General features: G+C 38.3%; 1 protein-coding gene across 3 annotated transcripts; it reads right to left on the reverse strand.

Moving 5' to 3' along the window:
- Window positions 1-25,747, reverse strand: LOC124120731 (cleavage and polyadenylation specificity factor subunit 6-like). 3 transcript variants are annotated; one of them, XM_046483612.2, is made up of 15 exons: window positions 25,614-25,747; window positions 16,651-16,728; window positions 16,076-16,168; window positions 15,451-15,554; window positions 15,076-15,245; window positions 12,965-13,129; window positions 12,360-12,466; window positions 10,817-10,928; window positions 6,513-6,584; window positions 5,658-5,794; window positions 4,981-5,060; window positions 4,065-4,180; window positions 3,515-3,662; window positions 1,975-2,203; window positions 1-348 (listed from the first exon to the last, which is right to left on the reverse strand). In XM_046483612.2, exons 1-14 carry the CDS (start codon window positions 25,668-25,670, stop codon window positions 1,993-1,995), a joined length of 1,650 nt encoding a protein of 549 aa, XP_046339568.1. In that variant the 5' UTR covers window positions 25,671-25,747; the 3' UTR covers window positions 1-348; window positions 1,975-1,992. The 3 variants fall into 3 exon arrangements, with proteins under 3 accessions (XP_046339568.1, XP_046339567.1, XP_046339566.1); XM_046483611.2 differs by having other exon boundaries at window positions 1,990-2,203; window positions 12,354-12,466; XM_046483610.2 differs by having other exon boundaries at window positions 12,354-12,466.

The raw sequence follows: 25,747 nt of genomic DNA on the forward strand, positions 1-25,747 counted from the left end.
TTATGAGCTAAGAACTTTATTCTGAAAATGAAACAACAGCAATTGGAAAGCGTTAAAACTCCTCCTTCTTGCTACGAGAAGATAAGACGATGAATGATTTCAGTAAAAGCTGCATGATTGTAGCGAGTGTCCTTTCCATGGCGTTGAGAACAAGGAAGTATGGTGACACTTGAGTCTTTTCACTGTAGTCCATAGCTTGAACACTTGATCCATATACGATGAAGTGATGACGACGTTTAACAAGTATTTACGGTACATTCCACAAGACATATCATGTGACAATACAGTCTAATCACTCAATGTAGCATGGGACAATCGGTTCAAATCACATTGGACAGCATGTATAACCTATAAGAAATGGAAAGACAGATTTTCATCCAGAAAACACATGAAATGGTATTGATGAGGGGGTCTAGTTCCCAAATTTCAAATAACACAGATTTTCAAAAGTAATTGGAAATTAGTCATCTGCCTTGGTTTACATTTATTATATACTTTGAGCTCATACTATAAAACGACATTATCCTTCATATTACCTACAACTGCGTAAAGGAAAGCCAGTGGCCATCCAGCTCATATAAAACTGTCGTCAGTACCAGTTGATAAAGAGTTGTTTTTGATACCACTTTTAGCATTATTCCAGCCATATCATGGTAGACACGAATAATGGGCTTCAGACATAAAAAAATAATTTTGGACAATATTCCAGCTATATGATGGCAGTCTGTAAATAATCGAGTCTGGACCAGACAATCCAGTGATTGACATCATGAGCATCGATCTTCACAATGACATACATCAACCAAGTCAGTCAGCCTGACCACCCGATCCCGTTAGTTGCCTCTTACGACAAGCATATCTGCCTTTTACAGCAAGCATGGGTTGCTGAAGACCTATTCTACCCCTGATCTTCATGGGTCCTTCAGACATAAAATGTAGGGAACTGAATCCGGGTGTATTAACCACCAGGCTAACTGCTCTGCCCTTTTTGCTCTGAATAGGTTGTACATAATTGACCAGTTTTGGAATTTGGGAAACTAAAGCTATCTCCAAGACAATGTCCCTCATCAATGAAGAATTCAAGTAAGGCAAGCACAATGAAATGACAAATTATTCATAAAAATATTCAATTCAACATTTAAAAAATCACATGATTAATGTGAAACAGAATCAAACAACTGTAGTTGACAATGTAAATAAGATGTTCAGCATGTGTACATGTAAAGGGGGACTTCAATAAATAGCCAGTCAGTATGAAGGACAATGATGGTTTGGGAAAACTGACTGAGAAGAAAGAAATCTGATGTACAAAGACATGTAATAAACATTGAAGTCCCCCTTTAACACAATCAAGGATAATGCATAGAATATGCACATATAAAGAACAATACAGAAGTAGAATGCTCAACTTGATACAGATTTGACAGCAATCCCATTTCTAAGGAATTGACCCCTCTCTTAATCAGAACAATTCCAAATAAAAAAGTCTACCATGACAAACAACAATGCCCGAAGTTCCTTAACGAACACAAACAAGATTTGGGAGAAACCTGGAGCATTATTTTTCACAAATTGAAGTTTTTGAATTTAACATTTACAGGTATTGGTGGAATAACTGGTTATCTACAGCCATTCTGAAATGAAACGCCAGAAAGAAAAATCTGTCGGAAGAACTGCTGGATCCTGGAGCAACTATCAACATTCTGAAAGAGTTACAACATTAAGCTAGCAGATATATTAAATCTGTTAAGAGCTAAAGCAGAATTTATCAAAGTTTCAGACAAAACTGGAGATCCATAACCATATTAACAAAGACTTAAAATTAATAAGCTCAACTAGTAAAATCAATGCATTTGAAAGGAATATTAGTCTGTATTGTAATACTTGAAGTAACTTACAAATAGTTTATTTAGTAAAACTTTAGTCAACAGTGATCAAGTTAGCTTCTGCCAAAACAAATGCTCAATAGTTTACCTGCAACAAACCGACCTGTTAGTGCCTCCTGCTGTAATCACGCTCTCCCCTGTCTCTTTCCCTTTCCCGATCCCTCTCCCGGTGTCTCTCCTCGTGGTAGCGATCTCTATCCCTACTCCTCTCACGGTATTCTCGGTCACGACTGCGGGATCTGTGACGACTCCTCTTTTCACGGTCTCGGTCACGATCACGTTCCCTTGACCTAGATCGGCGACTGCTGCTGCTGCTCCTGAAACAACAGAGTTGGAACATTTGTCATCCCAATATGAATATCTCTATCATCAGACAGAAAATAGTTGCAGAGGTAGCCTTGGGGCAAAGTGTCTGTCTGAAGCATTGCACGGCACAAGTTAGAGTTATTGCATCATTCAAAGCACCATTGCATCATTGCAGGTATCATTGCATCATTGTAGGTATAATTGCATCAATGTAGGTAATATTGTAGTTATCATTGTAGGTATCACTTCATCAATGGTGGTATCATTGTAGGTACCATTGCATCAATATAGGTACCATTGCATCAATGTAAAGTATCATTGTAGGTATCATTGCATCATTGTAGGTATCATTGCATTAATGTAGGTATCATTGGAGATATCAATGTATACTGAGGTAGCCTTGTGGCAAAGTGTCTGTCTGAACCATTGCACGGAGTGATGAACAAGTGAGAGTTATTGCATCATACTAAGCACCATTGCATCATTGTAGGTATCATTGTAGACATCAATGCATATTGTAGATATCATTGTATCACTGTATCACTGCATCACTGGAGGATCACTGCATCGATGTAGGTATCACTGCATCAATGTAGGTATCACTGCACCATTATCACAGTGTCTGACACGAATAATGTACTTGGTACTGTACTGGGAATCAAACACAGGTTTCCAGAGTGATGTGTGAACACTCAGTGTCCCCACTACAAATACTACCAGTGTTCACAATGACAACATACTGAACTCAACACTGTCCCAACAACCCTGCTGTAAAATGGGTGTAGTATTAGGATGACATGTTCAAGAGTTCTGTATGTGATAACCTCAGGCTGAAAAATTGCTAGTTTCAAGTCAGTCATTTCGCAAGTTCTTTTTACCAGGATAATAATCCATGAGATGAAATATCAGTGGCTCCTTGCACAGTTAAATTGCTACATGAATGGACATATCGATATACTTTGATAATGTTTAAAGTTGTCTGTGTGTGTTGTTTAACACAACAGTAGACAATATTCCAGGGATGAAGGCAGTCTGCAAATGTCAGGGCCAGGCAATCCATACACTGATATTGTGAGCAACAATCAGGGTATGATGACATATCGTCAACATAGTCTCTTAGCCTGGCCACCCGATCCCCTGTTACTTCTCATGATGAGCACAACTCAAACCCGGAATCCCCTTGGGATCATTCACACACTGTACCCATTACATGCTAGAGGATATACGGTCAGTTACTGAGCCAAAGAAACAATGGCATCAATCTCAAAAGAAAGAAGTCACCAGTATCATTAAATGATGCAAGACTAAATCTTGTTACTCACTTAGAGCCATAGGATTTCTCCTCTATGCCATGGAGGGTGTCCTGGAGGGAGCTGATGAGGATCTTGCAGCGGTCATCAGCAGCAATCTTAGACTGCTTGATCAGAGAAATTGCTGTCACTAATGTCTCAATAGCACTAGCAAAGTCACCTGCAAAGAAATAAGGTTGATATTATTAGCACACATTTACTCTTACCGCTGTTAAACCAGAGCAACATTTTAACTCACTGCAATACAACAGTTAGACTTAGAGGTTTCATACAAGGAATCCTATCCCATGTAGTTTATTAGAGTTGTTTCCTGCCAAATCAGCAGTTTTTCAGTTTCAACACAACTTGAAAATATCTCACGATGGTCAAGACAAATGAGTGGCTGACTGCATGAGCAGCAAGCCTCACCACCAGGGCACGATGGCACTCAACCATTACTTTGTATAAACAAAATATAATTTCTCAGAGTGCACTCTAATGCAAGGAATTTCAAACCCTTGTATGCATTCCGATCTCAAAAGCTCAGTCTGTACAACATTAGAGAATGTCCCTCAGCCTGTACCTGCACTTGCATCCTGCACAGCTCTGTTGATAGCACTGCTGGACACAGTCTTGTTTCTCTGGAAGATCTCCTCAAATTCCTGCTCACTCAAGGCTGGAGGGGGAGGCTCATGCCGACTGAAACACACAGAGACAAACACTTATTTTACTACTTTTCCTCCTTAAGTGTAGACTTCTCAAGTTCTTCTCAATAATACCTATCATTCAAGACAGGAAATAATTTTCCAGCGAACTTGTCAACTTGGACATAAGACAGAAAAATAATCTGATGTGTGCATCATTTCTTATACAGAGAAAAAAGAATGTCATTGTTAATGGAAAGATTTCATGGACGTTGTTACATCAGGATTAACAGTAGATACGTTCAGATCATCTCCACAAATACAAGGAACATCTGAAAAAGCCTTTAACAAACATGCATCTGTCCAATATTCTAAGGATAAAAGCAATGCTTAATATTACTTAATTTTACTCATTAGTTACGCAAGGCAGATTTTTTTATTGGTTCAAATTGTTCATTCTTAAGTCAAAGCAGAGGTACAATATCATGATAAATGGTAGTTGATCAGTGTTTCATCATCAAATATTATTCAAGAGAGCAACTAATATTCATATGATACAAATTGGTGTTAATTCTTTTTGACAGAGATATTTGGATTCTAGCAGTTGGCTAACTTGGCCCTGACCATACTGAAAAGCCATCATTACTGTTTTCCAACATGGTCATGACAGCAGCTTTCCATACACAGTGATAGAAACTCACAGCTAAGCTTATTCTAATTGATAACTCATAGCAAATCACTTGAAAGGCCAGATTTCTACTTGTCCTTTGGATACCTTAACTATTGGACAGTTTGGCAAGGACTATAGAACAAGTGCAAATTTCTAACGCTGATAAAGCCAGTCGAGGAATGTACCTTTCAGGGGGAGGTCGGCCCATGAATGGATCATTAGGATATGACTGGGGTGGCGGACCCCGTCCATATGGATCGCCAGGCTGAAAATGAAAACCATGCTTCAAAACATATTATCTTAACAAAAACATGTTCACACAAAAGTGTCTTAAGCTTATCGTGCAAATACAGAACCTAATTTAAACATCAAGCTACATGCATCATTCAGCAGCACTAAGTCACTCATCAAAGTGTCATATACACTCCATAACCTATACATCATTGTATTCATTTATAACAGCATCTCTTATGTCATAAGCATGCAAACTTTCAAGTAGTCTCTCAGGAAACTTGTTCCCATTAAAGACAGGATGCATAAAATCTAAAAACATGTAGTAAGGGACGTAACTTAAATTAATCTTAGACACCAATTTTTTAACCCAATTGAGATATTCACCAGTCCCATAAGTGTGTAAAATTTAATTCCTCTAACTCAAAAAGTTTTTGAGAAAATCGGTCCCCATTGAGAAGCAGACGGACCTACAAAATCCGTTCCTATATCCCCTAACCTACTTCATGGCAGGGGACAATTAGATTATCGGATGCAGTAATGAAAAATCTCAATCAAATGATGCTGAAGCGTATCTAAGAACATTGAGCACAATTTGAGTGATGATCACACCATTTACTGTGGTACTTACAGCTGGCCCTGGCGGCGGGGCCTGACTGTGTGGGGGTGGGAAGAAGGCAGGATTGACATGTGGGGCTGGCGCTTGCATATGTCCTGGGGGAGGGCCAGGCACAGGTGGCATCTGTGATGGGGGGCCACCAGGGAATCCTGTTGACAGCCATCAATCAATAAACAAACACATGTATACACGGGATCAAGCAGTCACAAACAATGGTTCCAGGAAACAAGTCAGCACACAATAGAAATTAATTTTGTCAGCTATCATGACTTTTGTTCAAAAGGAAAATATCTGTTGCAAAAATTCCTTAAATCATTTCTATTGTTGTTCCTTTTTCATTGTACTGTCAAAAACTAGAGATTACCAAAACACAGACACTTTGTAGAACAAGTATCACAGCATGGGAGGTGTCATTACTGACCAAACTCAATGTTTTCACAACTGGATTAAATCATAAGGAAACAGCCCACAGCACACCACTGCACATGTTTAAACTAACACATAGAAGCTAGGTTTGAAACATGATTGTATCAGTCAGTGGTACACTTTAACACATGGCATACAGGTCCTTGCATATATATATACAACATTCATGCCAAGATTGTGGTCCTGATTAACTTTTACAGGCACAATTCAGCAGATATTAACCTAAAACTTTTACCAGCCTTAAAACCAAAAAAAAAGATAAAGAAACCCCCTAAAAATTCTAAAATTCTGCTGACTGGATAATTTTAACATGGGATGAAATGGCTCAGGGAAGCAGGCTAATGCAAATTTCTATCCCTGGCATTTGTCTAATGTGCCAGTACACTGTCAAACCCTGTTGTAACACTAGTCTCCTAACCCAAATATAACAAAGTGCAGTACCTGGTCCCATAGGTCTTAGACCTGGAGGGGGGACCGGCTGCGGGGGCGGAGGCCCAGCGTTGGGGAACGGAGCTGAAATAATCAAGGTCACAATCTAAATTCAACAAGATCCTGACTCCTGTAATTACTTGTTGGATGACAACCAAAACAGAACGTAAAATGTTACATATATATGCAAGTTTTGTGCAGAAAATGAAACGACTCGCACTTCATACACTATGAACTCATTCCTATGGGACAGGTCAGCGGTTGCATTTCTGAACAAATTGAGACTATGTGGACATGCTCTAAAGGTTAAAGGTAAAAGGAACAGGAGAAATGAAGTCTTGTGTCATGAAATGAGGCAAAAAAAATACCCCAAAGAGATTCTTAATGTGGATTGGTGTCTATTGAAATCAAGGTGCCGTGGGACAAACCGGAAATAAAATCAGAGTTAATGTCTTCTGATTACATGTATTAAAGAACAAGGAGCATATCCAGAAACAGGGTTAAGCATTCTCAAAACTAAACATGTTAGCATATACATAATAATCAAGTAAACGTTCATATTAAGAAACAGACTAATGTATGCAGAAATTTTAGTGTTCATGTCCTCCTCCAAAGGGTAAATGGGGTGTTATACTCTTGTCAGCAAAATATTACAGCGATTATTGGCAGCCTGCATAGTATAAGGTAACTCAATGATTGAAAGCATTGGGCAATTTGCTAAATGCCACTGCCATTGCAGTAAGGTTACAAGAATAGTTTTCTGAGGTGGCTACCCATCTAATTGCTGCCGACCCATACCTCAACCCACTGTTGCCACTTGCTACCTGGAAAAAGTCTATCAAATTATGCTGCTAACATTCACACTGATATTGTAGTTTTGAAACTATAAAACTTTCATTTCTAAAAGGTAACAACACTAGCCATCATTTGATGCTGCTTTGATGATAAAATATGTCAATTTTATACTGGCAATCGGGACTACTAGCAAATGTCAGTGACACAGCACTGTCACATAGTTTCATTAAAAAAACAAGGACTATCATCATTATGCAACTTGAGCCACTAGTCCAAAGCCTGACTCTTGTAAACTTCTGTTTGGTATCGTAAGCTCAGCCAATAATAGTACAAATAATCCATGTAACACTAAATTCTACTGAAAATTATGCAAAGTGCCAAGTTTGGGCTAGTAGTCTCAGTTTTTTTTTGCACAGACTGAGGTGATAAAGAGGATATAACCAAGTATCTTGCCAAATAAAACGTACATTTCATCTCGGAAATGATACAACATAAATATTTTCATTCAAGGGTGGACCTCTCCTGAAAATATATCAAAACTTCACTAGCTCCCTAGATAAGATGAACGTAGTGTATGGCAAGACAATTGCCTATGTATGTAATCAATATGCAGCCACCAGGAAGGGGAGAAGTAAGGAGAGAGCACCCATCACTGGACATGTGGACAAAAGGCTGGAGACACAACATACCAGTTCCTACTTACCTCAAAATCCTTACTACCATAAAGTACACAGAAATAGCAGCACCCAGTAGGTATTACTTAACTATATCAATAATTTCCTCATCGATGCATTACTCTTAGTGTATTTCGAAGAGAATTAATGTTTTCTGGTATAGGTAAGGGGACAGTTTGAAGATGTAGGTTCTCTCAAGTTTGGATATAACTTTACGAGACATTACGACAATGTCCTGTAAGTGTTGATCAACCTGATTATTGTACATATTCCTGTGAATGGTTACTTTTGGATATCTTACTGATCTGACATGTCCCTTCGAAATTTGTCATATATGGAGCTATTTCATGAATGTCACTCCTCAGGGACTGACAATTACTCAAGTCAAATACTTCGGCAGTTAGATATTACGGAAGACACATTTGCAACATGCCTGGGTTTCTTTGTTTAGAACATAAACATTAACTGATCACTAATGTCAGCAAAGACAATGTCGTTAGCTGCAAGAGTGCTTTTCTGTCCATTTTATGCTAATAAGGATTCTGTTTAAGTATGTAATACCACAACCATGGGTAGAGTTGAAAAGCCCTTAAAGTAAAATCTATCTACTTACTAAAGTCAAAAACAAGAAAATGCAACAAGATATACTCTTTTATTACAATCTGCTTACATCGGAAAGAGACAACTTGTCAACAAGGAAGCTAAGTGTTATCTGCCCTCACCTCAGACAACCAAGGTTAACGAAAACAGTTAGCACCATTACAAAATTATTACCTCAAAAATTAATTCTTCAAAAAATGCAAATGACATTTCACATAAACTTACCTTTCAGTTACACAATAACCAGCCAAAGCAAATTTCATGAAGTGATTGTCAAGTTAAAATATTCAGTAACCATAGTAACAGTACTCTGAGTGTAAAACACGGGAAAATGATTGGCATGCTCTTTTTAAGGATTACAAACAAAATGCAGGAAGAGATGTCCCATGATACCACATAAATAGGAGTTATCTCCCCTAACTTACCCCCAGGGGGTGGAGGTTGACTGGTAACAACCATGGTTTCTAAAAGGCAAATAACAAAATGGTGCGGATAGTAGGGTAATAATAAATAAAAAAAACCAACCCCGTCTTAAAAATGTATGGGGAAATTCACTTATGAGAACAGAAGTATATAACAAAGATGAATAAAATAGAACATGCAAAAGAAAACTGAAACACCCAGTGGGGGATAAATATCAAATTTGTGTACTAGGATCATTATAAAGCGAAAGCAGAAAAAACACTGATATTGGCAATAAACGTGACTGAAGATATATACACTATAATCTGCTTACCAGTGTTAATTCAATCTTATCAATTGGTTATTATTTTTTACTAAGAAATGATGATTATTTTTTACTAAGAAATGATGATTATTTTTTACTAAGAAATGATGATTATTTTTTAAAAGAAAATCAATAAGTTGACCTAAAAACATTGGATTCTAGTGTGTATGAAGTGATTTCCAAAAGCAGGATGCAAATTTAGCCAGAAGACCGAAGCCCATGTCCAGTGCCACTTTTTAGGTCTAGTAATGTTGGTAAAAGTCCACACAACGTGACATGAAAGGAATACAGTGTATTGAAAAAGATGGGGAAGGACAACTGAAGCTGATAGATTTAGCAGACTGTACAAGAAAATGTTTGTCACATATGTGTTTAGAACATTGAATATCAACATGATCGTATTTTCAGATAATCAAACGGCTGACAGATAAAGTATGAGATTTAACTATCTTGTTTCTTTTGTTCTTTTGTTTACCGCTGCACTCAGCAATATTCCAGCTATATGACGGCAATCTGTAAATAATCGAGTCTGGACCAGACAATCCAGTGATTGACATCATGAGCATTGATCCCCGCAATTTGGATATGATGACACGTATCAACCAAGTCAGCAAGCTTGACCACCCAATCCCGTTAGTTGCCTCTTACAACAAGCATGGTGTGCTGAAGACCAATTCCTAACGGGTTGTAACAATCTTGTATTTCTGGGATGAAAAATATTGAGGTCACAACATGATTTGTACTGCGATGTATCATGATACAATATACACGATACAGATGTATTTATTTGGGGGAAACTGTTCTTATTATACTTAAAATTAATTAAGGAGTAAGGAAAGCACACTTCTTTTTCTCCAAAATCATTTCTTTTGAAATTTGCGTGAAACCGTAAATCAATAACTAATGTAAGTTAATGCCACATGATCCAACATGTTCATCAGTACCACTTCACCAGCCATCAATAGTGCAGTGATGTGCAGATAATTGAAACAATTTGTAAAACATCATGTACTCAGGATTTTATACACCACAGAAATGTGCATACAGTTCACACAAATGTGCATACAGTGCAGGCAAATGTATAGAATGGATGCAGACAAAATTATATATCGCATCTTAGGGATGCACAATAATATTACTTGTAGCAAATTCTTAACAAGAAGTATAAACCCTCTGTAATTAAAGTAATTATTCAATGGTACAGTACAGTAAACAACACCATTTCATAACTTCACAGGACCCTCATATATCTCAGGACCCTAGAAATAAGTAATTGGAGGTTCTTTGGACCCTTAGTTTTGTAGTTCAAGGGAAAACCGTGTGTACTGATACAAAGTGAGACATCATCGTTGACAAACATTGTGGCTTATTGTGCATCTAATCAACATTAAAAGTTCAAAAAACTGTTTTGAAAACAAGTGCAAATATGTTAAGGGTCTTCCCAGCTGAAACCCCACCTCTAGTTTTAGTCAAGTCTTCATTCTCGTCTTGTATTACTGATTCATTTAGTAACAACCTACCTGGAGGTCTATCCCACTCTGGCCTAATAGGTGGGGGAGGACCCCTGGGGTCAGGACCAGGACCTGGGGGACCACGGAGATGCGGAGGGGGTCCTGGGCCCATTCTTGGAGGCTGCAAAATTACAGTCAACTTCGGATACAACGAACTCTAAGGGGCCTTCAGATTCAATTTGTTACATCCAAAATTTGACACTCATCACACAACAGTGTTTATTATATGAAACTAGAAAATTTATGTTAGGTTTGAATATCAAAATATTATAACGTATCAAAACCTGATCTCTGATGTTTTTACAACAACATATTTTTAACCACTAATGTCAAGGTAGTAACTCAGCTTACTATCAGTCTACATATTAAATCACATTTTTTATTAGAAACTTTCAAGCTGGATATCAGTAATCATAATAGTAACTTATTCATCATGCAACATCATCTTCAGACATCACATTGAGCATCTTGTCAAACATAGATAAATATAGGAATAGGGTAACATGGGGACTAAATACATGTTTTTAGTGATATCTGAATTCATAATATGAGAAGTTGACTGTACATTAATTTCATTAGTCATAGTCACATGGAATAACATCAATTAAACATGGTTAACACATTGTCTACAAAACTATCAAATTGTTATTAAAGTTGGCTAAAAAAAAGACCATTTTCCCCGGAGTAAGTGAGTGAGTATGGTTTTACACCGCTTTTAGCAATATTCCAGCAATATCACGGCGGGGAACACCAGATATGGGCTTCACACATTGTACCCATGTCGGGAATATAAACGCGGGTCTTCGGCGTGACGAGCGAACAATTTAACCACTAGGCTACCCGAACGCCCCTTTCCCATGAATGAGCATGGCATATGTTCTATACTCAGTTGCAGGCATCATGGGAGCAATTGTGTGAATAGGGTCTTACACCGCAGAGCACTGTCATATCTGTACTGAATCATGGCTGCCCTTAATCTGTAAACCTTAAACTGGCTGTTCAGTGAACCATACAGAGATAGCATGAGCCACTAACAGCCAGGTCACAGATAAAAATCAACCTTTCCAGGAGATGTGCACAATACTTGTACTCTTTGCAGTAACATAAACCAAAAATGTCTCTCCCAAACGTTCTGGAGACCTTTCCTGCCATGAACGCCTACTGGATGCAGCAACTTCGAGGTCACATTATATTGAAGAATCCAAAAAGCATAATACAATTTTCAGTCTACATCCAAAGAAAAAACAGATGAAAGAGGCGAAATGCACTGGGAACAATATTTTCACCCATTGCTCACAAGATGGTTGGTTGATTTGTTGTTTAATGCCGCACTCAGCAATATTCCAGCTATATGATGGCAGTCTGTAAATAATGGAGTCTGGACCAGACAATCCAGTGATTAATATCAAGAGCATCGATCCATGCAATTGGGATTGATGACATGCATCATCAACCAAGTCAGCGAGCCTGACCAGAAATCCCTCCTATAGTTTGAATATTAAAGAAACTGACTCAGGAAGAATGAGAAACCTTGCTATAAACTTACCTCTACCATTCCTGGGGGAGGAGGTCCCTGTGGAGGTCTGAGGGGTGGTCCGCCAGGGGGAGGGAGCCCTCCAGGGGGAGGAAGTTGTGGCGGAGGACCAAGTCGGGGTGGTCCTGAAATTACAGCAGTCAATAACAAGTTTAGGTATTTCATTGTATCATAGTTTGTGCAACTATGCATAAAATTCATTTCTGAATACCTGCGGGAATATATTAGTTTTCATAACACTTGTAGGGCTCAAGTTAAGGAACTTGATTTATCTTGCACCAAGTGCATGTTGACATACTAGTTTGAACAACAACAAAACATAAAAAAAATAACACCAACCCTCCTGCCCATGCCATATTTTAAAAAGCCATTGCTTGAGAACCAACTATTTTAATTTTTTTAAAGTTTTTAAGCCTTTTCAATAGCAGGATGCACTGGTGCATGCTTTATATAGCTTAATCGAGCCGTGCCCAGCACTGTCACTATTCAGGAGTGTTGATCATCAGTTCATCTTTGCCAGTATGATATTTGCCATCTCAAAAAGTAGCAAACAGTGTTCGAAATAAAGGGGGGTCCTGGAATCTTTCAGGTCTTCTAGGGCACTGCTTCTGCATTGGACCTACCTCCATACATGGGCGGAGGGCCACCGTGAGGGGGGCCAGGTGGGGGTGGTCCCTGTGAGACTTGGGGTGGAGGACGCTGCATGCCACGAGGAGGAAAGTTTCCTGGCTTCCCTTGCTGACTGGGAGGAGGCTGGTTGCGTGGATTGCTTCTCTGATTTCTGTTACCTAGGGACACATGATAAAATCTCATCAAACAGAGTTATCACATGTAACAAGGGTGCACCAAAGCATATGCATAAGTATATAACACTCACTGCAAATACATTCCTAGCTTTTTATGCTTATAGCCTGATATTGTCCTTATTTCTAATGCCCTAAAAACCTCAGCTAGACCATGGCTAGCTACAATCCAGTGACTTTGGTTTTACGCTCCTCTTAGCAATAGCCTTGCAATATCACGGCAGGGAACACCATAAATGGGCTTCACACATTGTACCCATGTTAAGAATCAAACCCAGGTCTTTGGAGTGACGAGTGAACACTTTAACCAGCGGTAGAAACTAACAGTTTCAGTCCACTAGTCCTCATAATGATAACATATAGCAAACCCCTTAAAAATGACAAATTTCTACTGGTCCTTATGATACCTTTACTATTGGGCAGTTTGGGTAGGACTAAAGGACTAGTGCCAAATTCTAACCCTGATTTAACCACCTGGCTACATCAGCACCCTCTCTAGAGGCTAACATTATCCTCTAAACAGGGTTAGAAATTGGCACTAGTCCTAAAGACCTTGACAAACTGCCCAATGTTAAAGGTATCATAAGGACTAGTAGAAAATTGCCATTTTAAAGGGTTTTGCTTTATGTTATCATTATAAGGACTAGTGGACGAAAACTGTTACCGTATATCGCTGTGTATAAGGCGAGCTTTTCGTACCTAAAATGAGGGGGCTAAGAAGGGGGGTCGTCTTATACACGGAGTCGATCTCACATTTTTTTCCACTGTCGATGTCAACCGGCGTCCGATAGCCAGCCCAGCATTTGACAATAAAACTTCGCATTTCGTCCTAAATAACTGTTCCAAAAACTATTTCCATACATAAACATGATTTGTATCTCTTTTCCTTGAATAAAGTTTAATAATTTCTGCAAATAAAGTTGAAATGACCCTCTCCTCGATGCAGATTGTCAAACCAGCTGACACGGTAAAACAATCAACATCCATGAGTAGAGAGCCGGAAGTACCGGTAATCATTTGCATATTGCACATGTGACCTAACATGTGATAACCGGTGAAGCTGAAATCAATTCCCGCTGTTTTTACAGTTGTATTAACAAGTGTTGGAGACGGTGTGTACAAGTGATTGTGGAATAAACACGCTGAATGTGAAAACATAAGCCTAGTTAGTTACAACATAGTTAATTGGCGATTAAATTACTCACCATTGTCTCTTATATGTTATTACTTCATAAATGAATTTTATTTTACGGGCACCAATTTGGTGTTGTAAACACAAAATGGCGACGTGTGCCGGAGTTACACACGCGACCTATCATTGTAGAAAAAAAACCAACACAAGATAAACATATTTTTATTGCATATATATGGTTTGTGTGCGCACTTGTGATGTGTGCGAAATACGCATCAGTCGGAAAGCGCACATTAAATCTCCAAAGTAACTAACTAACTAATTTGTGATGTCCGTGTGCGAAATACGCTACAGTCGGCAAGAGCACGTTAAATCTTCTACCCGTATATCAGTCAGACTTGTGATGTGTTTCATTCCAGGTCGCCTTATACACGGAGTATAGGATTTTGGGTTGATTTTTAAGGCGTGTACAGGGGGGTCGTCTTATACGTGGGGTCGCCTTATACACAGCGATATACGGTAGTTTCTAACGCTGCTAAACAACATACGTGTATCATCCTAAAAAACATATGGATCAACTACAAGAAATGATCAAGAAATCAATATCATTATTGTGTGAATCATGTGTTTGTGTTTGTTGATAAAAGTAATAATATGCAATTCCATTCTAACAACACAAGTTTCATGTGTGTGTTTTGAAAACTTGAAGCCTATGTTGCAAAGACATGTTCTGATCAAAGGTCTTTTCCCCTTTTGATTTTAGTGACCAAGCCCTAACTACAAGACTGCAAAATCTAACCATTCTGTGGAGGTCCTTCCCCGCCCTTCCTGGCTGCGGCCTCAAACTGGCTGAGTGCCTGTCTACTGTAGGGAGTCACCTGGGGCACCTGACCATGCATCTCCTTCTTGGGCAGCTTCTCAAATATATGCCTGGAGGAGGACTCGGAGCCTACCACAACTAGGGCGAAACTGAAATGAAGTTGTTATTTGTAGGTAATTTGACAATGAAGAATTACATATATGCAGTCATAATAATATTAATTCACAGAATATAGACACATATTAGCTAAAATATTGTCAATTCAAAAACAAAGAAAATGTACAAATGTTTAGCCTCATGCTAAAGTGTTGAGCTGCTACCAGGAAGAGGTTCCTGAATAATGAAATGACATACCCTTTAGACTGTCCATTTGCTCTGTTTTCATAAAACTTGATTTCCACGAGGTCATGGACTCCAATGGAAGTCAATGCATCTGTCAAATCTTGATCTGTCGTCCACTGATGCACAAAGAAAACATATTACAAAATGACACATATTTTCCTGCATGACCATTAGCTTCTCACATCACTTCAGTGACCCACAATCACCATGGTCAGTATTAGAACTATTACACAAACTGCTGAGGTCACATGCTTTATTAATCAAGTACCACCTGATGTGACTTGATAAGACTTGGGCACCATGCACCAATATTATAGGAAAAAGCACATTGTATTTGCACCGTAGATTAAGGATTCTTTCAATATCTCAACTTTTCATTTCTCACAATTTCAGAAGAGTTCAACAATGATAAAATATTTTAAATTTCCATTAAAATATCATTCTATTACCAGATCTTAAATACACATTCTGTAATTTGAAAAAAATAAATCATTTTATCCATTTTACAGTCCACTCATATATATAGCCTGGCAAATGTTGAAAATATCCTTTGGTCGTGAGGAAAGTATTATTGCTATCTGCCATCACAATTGGGTGAGTGCAGACAAAAAGCGTCATTTTCTTAGACATTACTCACCCATGTTAAGTTTCCTACATAGCACATGAACTTCTTCCCAGTATATTGTGTGCTGGAAAGCATGGGGGTGTGCTGCTTGGAATCTGTATTCCTCTGTAAAAACACATGTTTCAGTCATCCCAAGGTTCTCATACACTGCATACATTTCATTTGCAATGAACGCGTGAAGATCTGGGTTCGAACAGATCTTCAGCAATCCTTGTTATAAGAGGTGACTATGCTTGTCGTAAGAAGTGACTAATGGGATTGTTAAAACATCTTAATGAGCATGATGAGAGACCTGTGGCATACTTGATAAATACATTTCTATCACTGCAAGAACTCCTTGCCATAATCCAAATACTAAGGTTTAAAACTCAGGGGGTCACATTTGATTACTATACTTCGACATACTAAAGCAACTGACCCCAAAAACCCATTTATTTCAATCCACTTTTTTTTTGTAATGTGAATTTTGTCAAATCAGATTTCCATCAGCGGTGGATCATCAATATTAACATGATTAATGAGTTAATATCACAGTAATCCCTGACAAGGTAAGAGTCATTGATGGTATCTTCTCAGCAAATACTCACATCCATGCCCTCACTACTGGAGCCGGCTGTGATAACATCATCATATAAGTCATCTCCATGGTTGGCAAAATCTGTATCCTGGAATACAACATGAAATCGAACAATTTAGTCAAAAATATTTTCGGATATGAAGTGAATGAAGGCTGTCTAACACAGAACAAAAATAAGTGACCGAAACCTGGAACAATCATCATGATCTTTCATCTCATTGGTAGTAGTGTAAAGATATATGAAACTGCTGATGTGTTGCAATTGTAGTGGTGTAACGATACATCGAACTATCGATTGATTGCGATTGCTTGTCTCACGATCGTGCACTATCGATTGCAACTTGAAACAATTGATACTATTGGCGATAGTTTGTCTAACTATCGATAGTTTCGATAGTTAATTTGTTTGGTACATATACTTTCTTAAAAAAACATAGAAACAACTCTATGATCATCTAACCTCTGTCGTGCTTTTGTTTGGATTGCACTACTTTGTCTGCTTGATTTAGAATTACGTCCCTTAGCTACTCGTCGCTAGGCAACATTGACACGATGGCAGATGCCACATGTCAGTTTTTGTCAACCTTGTTTCCTAATTGATATGTTGAATCGCATTTAGTCATTCAGTGAATGCCAATGTGACAATTAAAGATTTTGACAGTTTGTATAGTCAAATACTAGTCATTCAATCACGTTCATTCACATTGGTGCTGAAACACTGTAGTAACCTAAGACTTTACCAGTTACATGAAGTGAAATTTTGTATTAAAATGTTTTTGAGAGGTCAATTTGAACTCGTTTTCTTCTCATTTCTTGTTTTCTTTACAAATAGTATCAGAAAGTTATAATAATTTTGATAGTGTCAGTCAAAATGCTGAAATATATGCTGCTAAAGCCTGCTATAATTGCAAGTGAAAACTATCGCAATAGTATCGCAATAGTAGGGCCACTATCGCAATAGTATCGCAATAGTCAAAAATGCCTCAATAGTCACCCCTATGCAATTGTTTGCCCTTTCATCAGATCATTGTACTATATCATTAGGAACACCAATTGTATTGTTGATAGTATGCACAACAATCAATAGTGGCATGAAGATACATCATCTTGCCCATAGTTTCACAAATATCTGGTCGCAGTCTAGCATATTTTCTGAAGAACCAGTCAAGTTAGATAGATGCTGGTCCCATGGACCAGTGTTTATTAGGGGACAAACAAAGTAATTTAAGTTTGTTCAGGTTTTTTAAATCATCGATAGGTCGACTCAGCTCGAAACAAACGATCAACCTGAACAACCTTGTGTGGTACTACAGTGGTTGGTTTTTCATTCTAATTGTGGAAAAATGTAATACCCTTTAGAAACACTTTTCGGTCAGGGCCATTGTGCCCAGCAGAGATCCAGCAGAACCAGTAGATTTTTCTATGCGCTTGTCTTTTGGACCACTGATATTTTTTGGTCAGTTTCAAACACTTTTATGGTTCCTCATGGCCTGCAGTAAATTTGTGTTGATTTATTTATTACAATAAGCTGCAGGTTGTTGTTTTTTAAATGGAAGTCAAGGCCTGCAGCTTCTAAAGTGTCTGTGGGTCCTGCTGGCAGTCTTGCAATTATTTTTTTTCGAACACTGATTGCAATAGTGTAGGTACACAATCACAATCTTTGCAATATCCACTATCACAACACTCAACAGTGAAAATAGCCCCAATAGTCACCCCTGGTCATCAGGCTACATTATGATGATAATCATCTTCCCGAGGCAAGGGAGTTAACTGACCATAAAAGTCCAGTTTCCACCCTTGCCGAACTAGGCTGCAACTATTGAGTTACATTTTGGCTGGACTAACAAGTCTACATAGTGCAATCAAAATCATGTAATGAACTAGACATCTGGTGCGAAAACAACATGGACTTCAACACGCAGATGTCCGTAGACTGCATGATTTGCAAAGCATGTGTACTCTCAACTTGGCATCAACATATTTTACTAATATGGTCATGCTTTAATCAAGATGCTCACGTGATTTGATGCACTTCGCGGGGTAAGACTCGTTTTATTACATTGTAGATGTTGATTATCGGGCAGATCATCTTGACTGGGCACCGCCATTTTGTTTGAAGCAAATGCAAGTGATCGGAGAATCTGATTGGTCAATAGGAGGAACATAACTCATAATAGCCACTGGTGGCACTATGAACGAGCCTGGAAATTACAGCCTAGTTCAGCAATGGTGGAAACTGGACTTTTATAGTCAGTTAACGCCCTTGCCTCCGGAAGATGGATGATAATGCACAATAACTTAGGTTACAGTGTCTGCAGCCCTCTTGTGTAACTATTTCCATTTCAGTCCTAAGTGAAAAAAACATTGGAGCCAACTGGTTTTAAAAGTAGCCAGATTTATTGAGTGACAGCATAACTTTTGCAAAAGGCAACTCCTCTTTGACAAATGTGTATGCAGTGTGTATTTTGACTATTAAAAGAATAAAAGATCAGATTTTGTTATTTCTAAATCATTTTTCATCTGAGTGTCAAAAGCACTAAGCAGGGATTTTTTAGACACCTTTTGGAGAATAGTTACATCTCTATAGTGTCTATGCCTAGCACTTTGTGAATGTCTTATAATAGTTTCTGGTCAAAAAATTATAACTGCCCTTCACGAAAGCTGCTGTTCCAGCAAATTCGGTCATAACGTTCATGCTGTTGTTAAATCAAACCGATCGAAATCTTTCAGCCAACCCTCACAAAATGCATGTTGCACTGGTCTAGATGACCGTTTTGCTGATCCTTAATTATTTATTGTTGTCCCTGCACTCATTAGACTTAGAGCTAGAAGACGAAGCTTCAGCAGAAACACAATTTGGCATTGATACAATACAATTTGTCAGCCGAAACATCGCAAGTAGATTATAAACACGCCTGTTTTTCTACAGACCCATCAGAACCGGATCCCTGCTCAGTAGTTTGCTTACTAACGCTCAATGAAACATGAAATATTGAAATTCAAATTGTCACCATTGTTCTACCACTGACCTACTTCGTGCACCACATGTCACAATAATAGTTTTGTTTGTAAGTTGTTTAACGCTGCACTCAGCAATATTCCAGCAATATGACGGCAGTCTGTAAATAATCAAATCTGGACCAGACGATCCAGTGATTGACATGCGCATCGATCCAAGCAATGACATGCATTAACCAAGTCAGCCAATCATTCTCATGTCTATCATCCTTGGACATTTTTGCTGATCAAAATAGAAAGTATCACATATTAGTCTGTGACTTTTAGTCTTAAAGGGGCACTGATCTAACGCAATTCCCCGGACTGGTTGTTGCCTTTGTTATTGTTTTTTCCCCCGTGAGTACCCGGATGATACGCAACGCAACTGAGCGTGACCAGAGACTGGGCTACAGTCTGCAAGGACAGCTAAATAAACTTGGAGGCTGGAGGCAATATTTGTTTTACGCATTTTTGCATAAACACTGATTGGTTAACTGTGATCTATACAGATTTCGACAAAGGACGCATGTTAATTAATTTCTTCAGCCTAAACAAGCAGACAAAAAGAACAGCGGAGCTCATCGGATGTCGTCATTTTATACTAAAAAAAGTATCCATGCAGTGAAAGCATTTTCGGATTTCGGCTTGCGGCGATAATACGTTTTCTTCTCATTTCTTGTTTTCTTTACAAATAGTATCAGAAAGTTATAATAATTTTGATAGTGTCAGTCAAAATGCTGAAATATATGCTGCTAAAGCCTGCTATAATTGCAAGTGAAAACTATCGCAATAGTATCGCAATAGTAGGGCCACTATCGCAATAGTATCGCAATAGTCAAAAATGCCTCAATAGTCACCCCTATGCAATTGTTTGCCCTTTCATCAGATCATTGTACTATATCATTAGGAACACCAATTGTATTGTTGATAGTATGCACAACAATCAATAGTGGCATGAAGATACATCATCTTGCCCATAGTTTCACAAATATCTGGTCGCAGTCTAGCATATTTTCTGAAGAACCAGTCAAGTTAGATAGATGCTGGTCCCATGGACCAGTGTTTATTAGGGGACAAACAAAGTAATTTAAGTTTGTTCAGGTTTTTTAAATCATCGATAGGTCGACTCAGCTCGAAACAAACGATCAACCTGAACAACCTTGTGTGGTACTACAGTGGTTGTTTTTTCATTCTAATTGTGGAAAAATGTAATACCCTTTAGAAACACTTTTTGGTCAGGGCCATTGTGCCCAGCAGAGATCCAGCAGAACCAGTAGATTTTTCTATGCGCTTGTCTTTTGGACCACTGATATTTTTTGGTCAGTTTCAAACACTTTTATGGTTCCTCATGGCCTGCAGTAAATTTGTGTTGATTTATTTATTACAATAAGCTGCAGGTTGTTGTTTTTTAAATGGAAGTCAAGGCCTGCAGCTTCTAAAGTGTCTGTGGGTCCTGCTGGCAGCCTTGCAATTATTTTTTTTCGAACACTGATTGCAATAGTGTAGGTACACAATCACAATCTTTGCAATATCCACTATCACAACACTCAACAGTGAAAATAGCCCCAATAGTCACCCCTGGTCATCAGGCTACATTATGATGATAATCATCTTCCCGAGGCAAGGGAGTTAACTGACCATAAAAGTCCAGTTTCCACCCTTGCCGAACTAGGCTGCAACTATTGAGTTACATTTTGGCTGGACTAACAAGTCTACATAGTGCAATCAAAATCATGTAATGAACTAGACATCTGGTGCGAAAACAACATGGACTTCAACACGCAGATGTCCGTAGACTGCATGATTTGCAAAGCATGTGTACTCTCAACTTGGCATCAACATATTTTACTAATATGGTCATGCTTTAATCAAGATGCTCACGTGATTTGATGCACTTCGCGGGGTAAGACTCGTTTTATTACATTGTAGATGTTGATTATCGGGCAGATCATCTTGACTGGGCACCGCCATTTTGTTTGAAGCAAATGCAAGTGATCGGAGAATCTGATTGGTCAATAGGAGGAACATAACTCATAATAGCCACTGGTGGCACTATGAACGAGCCTGGAAATTACAGCCTAGTTCAGCAATGGTGGAAACTGGACTTTTATAGTCAGTTAACGCCCTTGCCTCCGGAAGATGGATGATAATGCACAATAACTTAGGTTACAGTGTCTGCAGCCCTCTTGTGTAACTATTTCCATTTCAGTCCTAAGTGAAAAAAACATTGGAGCCAACTGGTTTTAAAAGTAGCCAGATTTATTGAGTGACAGCATAACTTTTGCAAAAGGCAACTCCTCTTTGACAAATGTGTATGCAGTGTGTATTTTGACTATTAAAAGAATAAAAGATCAGATTTTGTTATTTCTAAATCATTTTTCATCTGAGTGTCAAAAGCACTAAGCAGGGATTTTTTAGACACCTTTTGGAGAATAGTTACATCTCTATAGTGTCTATGCCTAGCACTTTGTGAATGTCTTATAATAGTTTCTGGTCAAAAAATTATAACTGCCCTTCACGAAAGCTGCTGTTCCAGCAAATTCGGTCATAACGTTCATGCTGTTGTTAAATCAAACCGATCGAAATCTTTCAGCCAACCCTCACAAAATGCATGTTGCACTGGTCTAGATGACCGTTTTGCTGATCCTTAATTATTTATTGTTGTCCCTGCACTCATTAGACTTAGAGCTAGAAGACGAAGCTTCAGCAGAAACACAATTTGGCATTGATACAATACAATTTGTCAGCCGAAACATCGCAAGTAGATTATAAACACGCCTGTTTTTCTACAGACCCATCAGAACCGGATCCCTGCTCAGTAGTTTGCTTACTAACGCTCAATGAAACATGAAATATTGAAATTCAAATTGTCACCATTGTTCTACCACTGACCTACTTCGTGCACCACATGTCACAATAATAGTTTTGTTTGTAAGTTGTTTAACGCTGCACTCAGCAATATTCCAGCAATATGACGGCAGTCTGTAAATAATCAAATCTGGACCAGACGATCCAGTGATTGACATGCGCATCGATCCAAAGCAATGACATGCATTAACCAAGTCAGCCAATCATTCTCATGTCTATCATCCTTGGACATTTTTGCTGATCAAAATAGAAAGTATCAAATATTAGTCTGTGACTTTTAGTCTTAAAGGGGCACTGATCTAACGCAATTCCCCGGACTGGTTGTTGCCTTTGTTATTGTTTTTTCCCCCGTGAGTACCCGGATGATACGCAACGCAACTGAGCGTGACCAGAGACTGGGCTACAGTCTGCAAGGACAGCTAAATAAACTTGGAGGCTGGAGGCAATATTTGTTTTACGCATTTTTGCATAAACACTGATTGGTTAACTGTGATCTATACAGATTTCGACAAAGGACGCATGTTAATTAATTTCTTCAGCCTAAACAAGCAGACAAAAAGAACAGCGGAGCTCATCGGATGTCGTCATTTTATACTAAAAAAAGTATCCATGCAGTGAAAGCATTTTCGGATTTCGGCTTGCGGCGATAATACGTTTACTACTCCCTTGTTGACATCCACGTTTTCTCGTATAACCCTTCACTTGTGTATTTGTTGTCATTCACTTGATGCTCAGTTAATGAATTTATTACAGGTACAATTAGTGGTAGCTAACTTAGATTACCTGACAAAGGTTCCCATTTGGCATTTATTGTGTCTGGGGTAATTATTCAATCTAAATCAAGGTTTGAAGTGAGGTGAAATGTGTGTTATGTAATATGCACGTGGCAGCCCAGCAAGAGATGAATGATCAGTTGATTTATTTTTTTGTAAATCAACGGAACGTTCCTAGTCATCAAAGGATTAACAGAAAATACGTTAATTGATTAATCACTGTTATCTTGCACAGTGGATATGTCAAGAGTGAGTGTTTACATGTCTAGGTTTACTAAAACAAAGGGAATACACTCATACCATGGCGTGAAGTGCCGATGTAATAACAACATACTTTGTTCAAAGGGTTAACTTATAATACGTTGATTGATTGATCATTGTTATCTATCACTCAATGGATTTTTTAGGAACCGTGAACGTTATGAAAATAGTTGTCACGGGGGCTTTCTCAGCCGACCATTGAGACTTGACACCTATGTAAAACACCTGAAACAATCCAAGTGATCAGTTGAGAAACGAACACGGGTTATAATATCCCGAAACGACATATATCTTTTAAAATATTTGATTGTTACTGAGACACGTGACATCGAATAAGTTTCTTTGTACATCTGCAGATGAGTGGGATATTGTTCCTTTGTGTGGATATTCACGGATACATTCCTCGAACAAGGAAGCTGCCTAAAATTTATACACATAAATTTGGTAGGTTGTAATTATGATATTTGCAGTTTGTTTTCCTTCATTTGAACCGATTCGTTCTTGTTTCTCTACGTCTTGGTTGGGAAATTCTTCAATATGCGATAGACGTTGTTTTCACAGGTCTTTTCCTTTGTAAGCGTGTATATATTACCGTCAATTTGTAAAATGTGATTCTCTCAGGCAATTTATAAAATGTGTAAATATTTCAGTCATTTTGACTAAAAAATCTGTCCAGATTGATTAAGACGATCAAAAGGGCCTACAAACATCACAACAGGTTTAGAAGCCAAACATCATAGAAATGTACTTTTCTCAACGTAACATTTTCAGTCTCTTGGTGATGACATTTAAACATCAAAATGTTTGGAATTCGTTATCATAATAATACAGATGGAAATGTTTTTCAGTCAATTTGTAAAATTACCAAGCAAGTGACTTATCAAAACTTTGTCACCATTACCGATGCTACCCACAAAGATACCTACATTTCCTTATTATCTCGAAAACTGTATTTCATTTTGTTCATCAATGTGACCATACGCCCTTATTACTACCCATAAAAGCGACTAATGCGCTTACGAATGGTGCAGCAGATGTCGCGAACTAGTCTAGATTTCTGCTATACATCCGGGTACTCACTGGGGAAAAAACAATAACAAAGGCAACAACCAGTGCCGGGGAATTGCGTTAGATCAGTGCCCCTTTAAGCTTAATCTAGTAAATATAATTTCTCTCTAGTAAGCTCAGTAATATTGCTGAGTGCGGCGTTAAACTTAATATAAAAAACAAACGAGAATAATTAAGAAACAAACTCTTAGCAGTTTTCAAGGAAAAACTTTCAAAGAAGTCTTCCTTACTGATTTGCATCAAAGATATTAAAATAGTACACAACTTCCATGTCTCTTCCAATTCTGACCCACACATCAATAAAGAAATGACACTGACAGCAATAACAGAATCAATTCTTAAACAATTTCATTTGGGACGACAATCAGTCAATGTTATAGAAAATGAACTGATCCGAAAATGTGGAAAATACTGAAAATTAAAAAAAATATCATGCACCAATCAATCATAAGACTGCAATCTTGTCCTGGACTGGACTCTATTTCAATCGTGTCAATCCCTGTTCAAAAGCACTTTGGCCTTGAGCATGTTGAGATGCTTTACCAATTAACGCCATATTGGGGGGGGGGGAATGTCAAATTGTTAGCTATCATGAAGAAGAAATCACCTCGATGTTCTCACCAGCACTCGTCCGAACAGATAAAGACAACATGATTTATTTTTTTTAAACGCACTCGCCCAATACATGTGCCAATAGGGGCGACCGCATTTTCCAATGAAATTTTCAAGAGAAAGGTATAAACATTTGCAACTAATTGGAAAATTGAATACATGTCTAAAAAGTATTCCCTGGCAAATTCCCCGCCATAATCGCTAAGGTTTTGCCGGTATCAGGCAGACGACGAAACGACGCTGTGCAATAGGAAAGCGAAAGCTTTCGTCCATTCTGTGCCCTGCAATTCAGAGACTAGAAACATATTTTACTATTCGACACTAGTGTTTTTATAACCTATGATGCACTCTAGCCTACATTAAATATCACTTTAACATGTAATAAATAACGTACCTGATTAAAGTCGTCTTCAATATTTGCATACAAATCTATGTCCACACTGTCCGCCATTTTCTTTTCCTTTCTGCACAATGCGCTTACACTCCGAATCACGTTGCGAAGCTTTCAAATCTCGGAGAAGAGAACAA

Source organism: Haliotis rufescens, unplaced genomic scaffold (genome assembly GCF_023055435.1).
Source record: "Haliotis rufescens isolate VD_foot unplaced genomic scaffold, xgHalRufe1.0.p SCAF_6, whole genome shotgun sequence".
In the NCBI taxonomy this organism is placed as follows: domain Eukaryota; kingdom Metazoa; phylum Mollusca; class Gastropoda; order Lepetellida; family Haliotidae; genus Haliotis; species Haliotis rufescens.

Excerpts from the sequence above, each read along its gene's own strand:
- LOC124120731 (XM_046483611.2), bottom strand. The coding sequence starts at position 25,670 with ATGGCGGACAGTGTGGACATAGATTTGTATGCAAATATTGAAGACGAC. Across the intron at positions 16,169-16,650 it reads CCAGTAGTGAGGGCATGGAT|AGGAATACAGATTCCAAGCA; the intron begins GTGAGTATTTGC and ends GTGTTTTTACAG. Across the intron at positions 2,204-3,514 it reads GAGAAATCCTATGGCTCTAA|GAGCAGCAGCAGCAGTCGCC; the intron begins GTGAGTAACAAG and ends CTGTTGTTTCAG.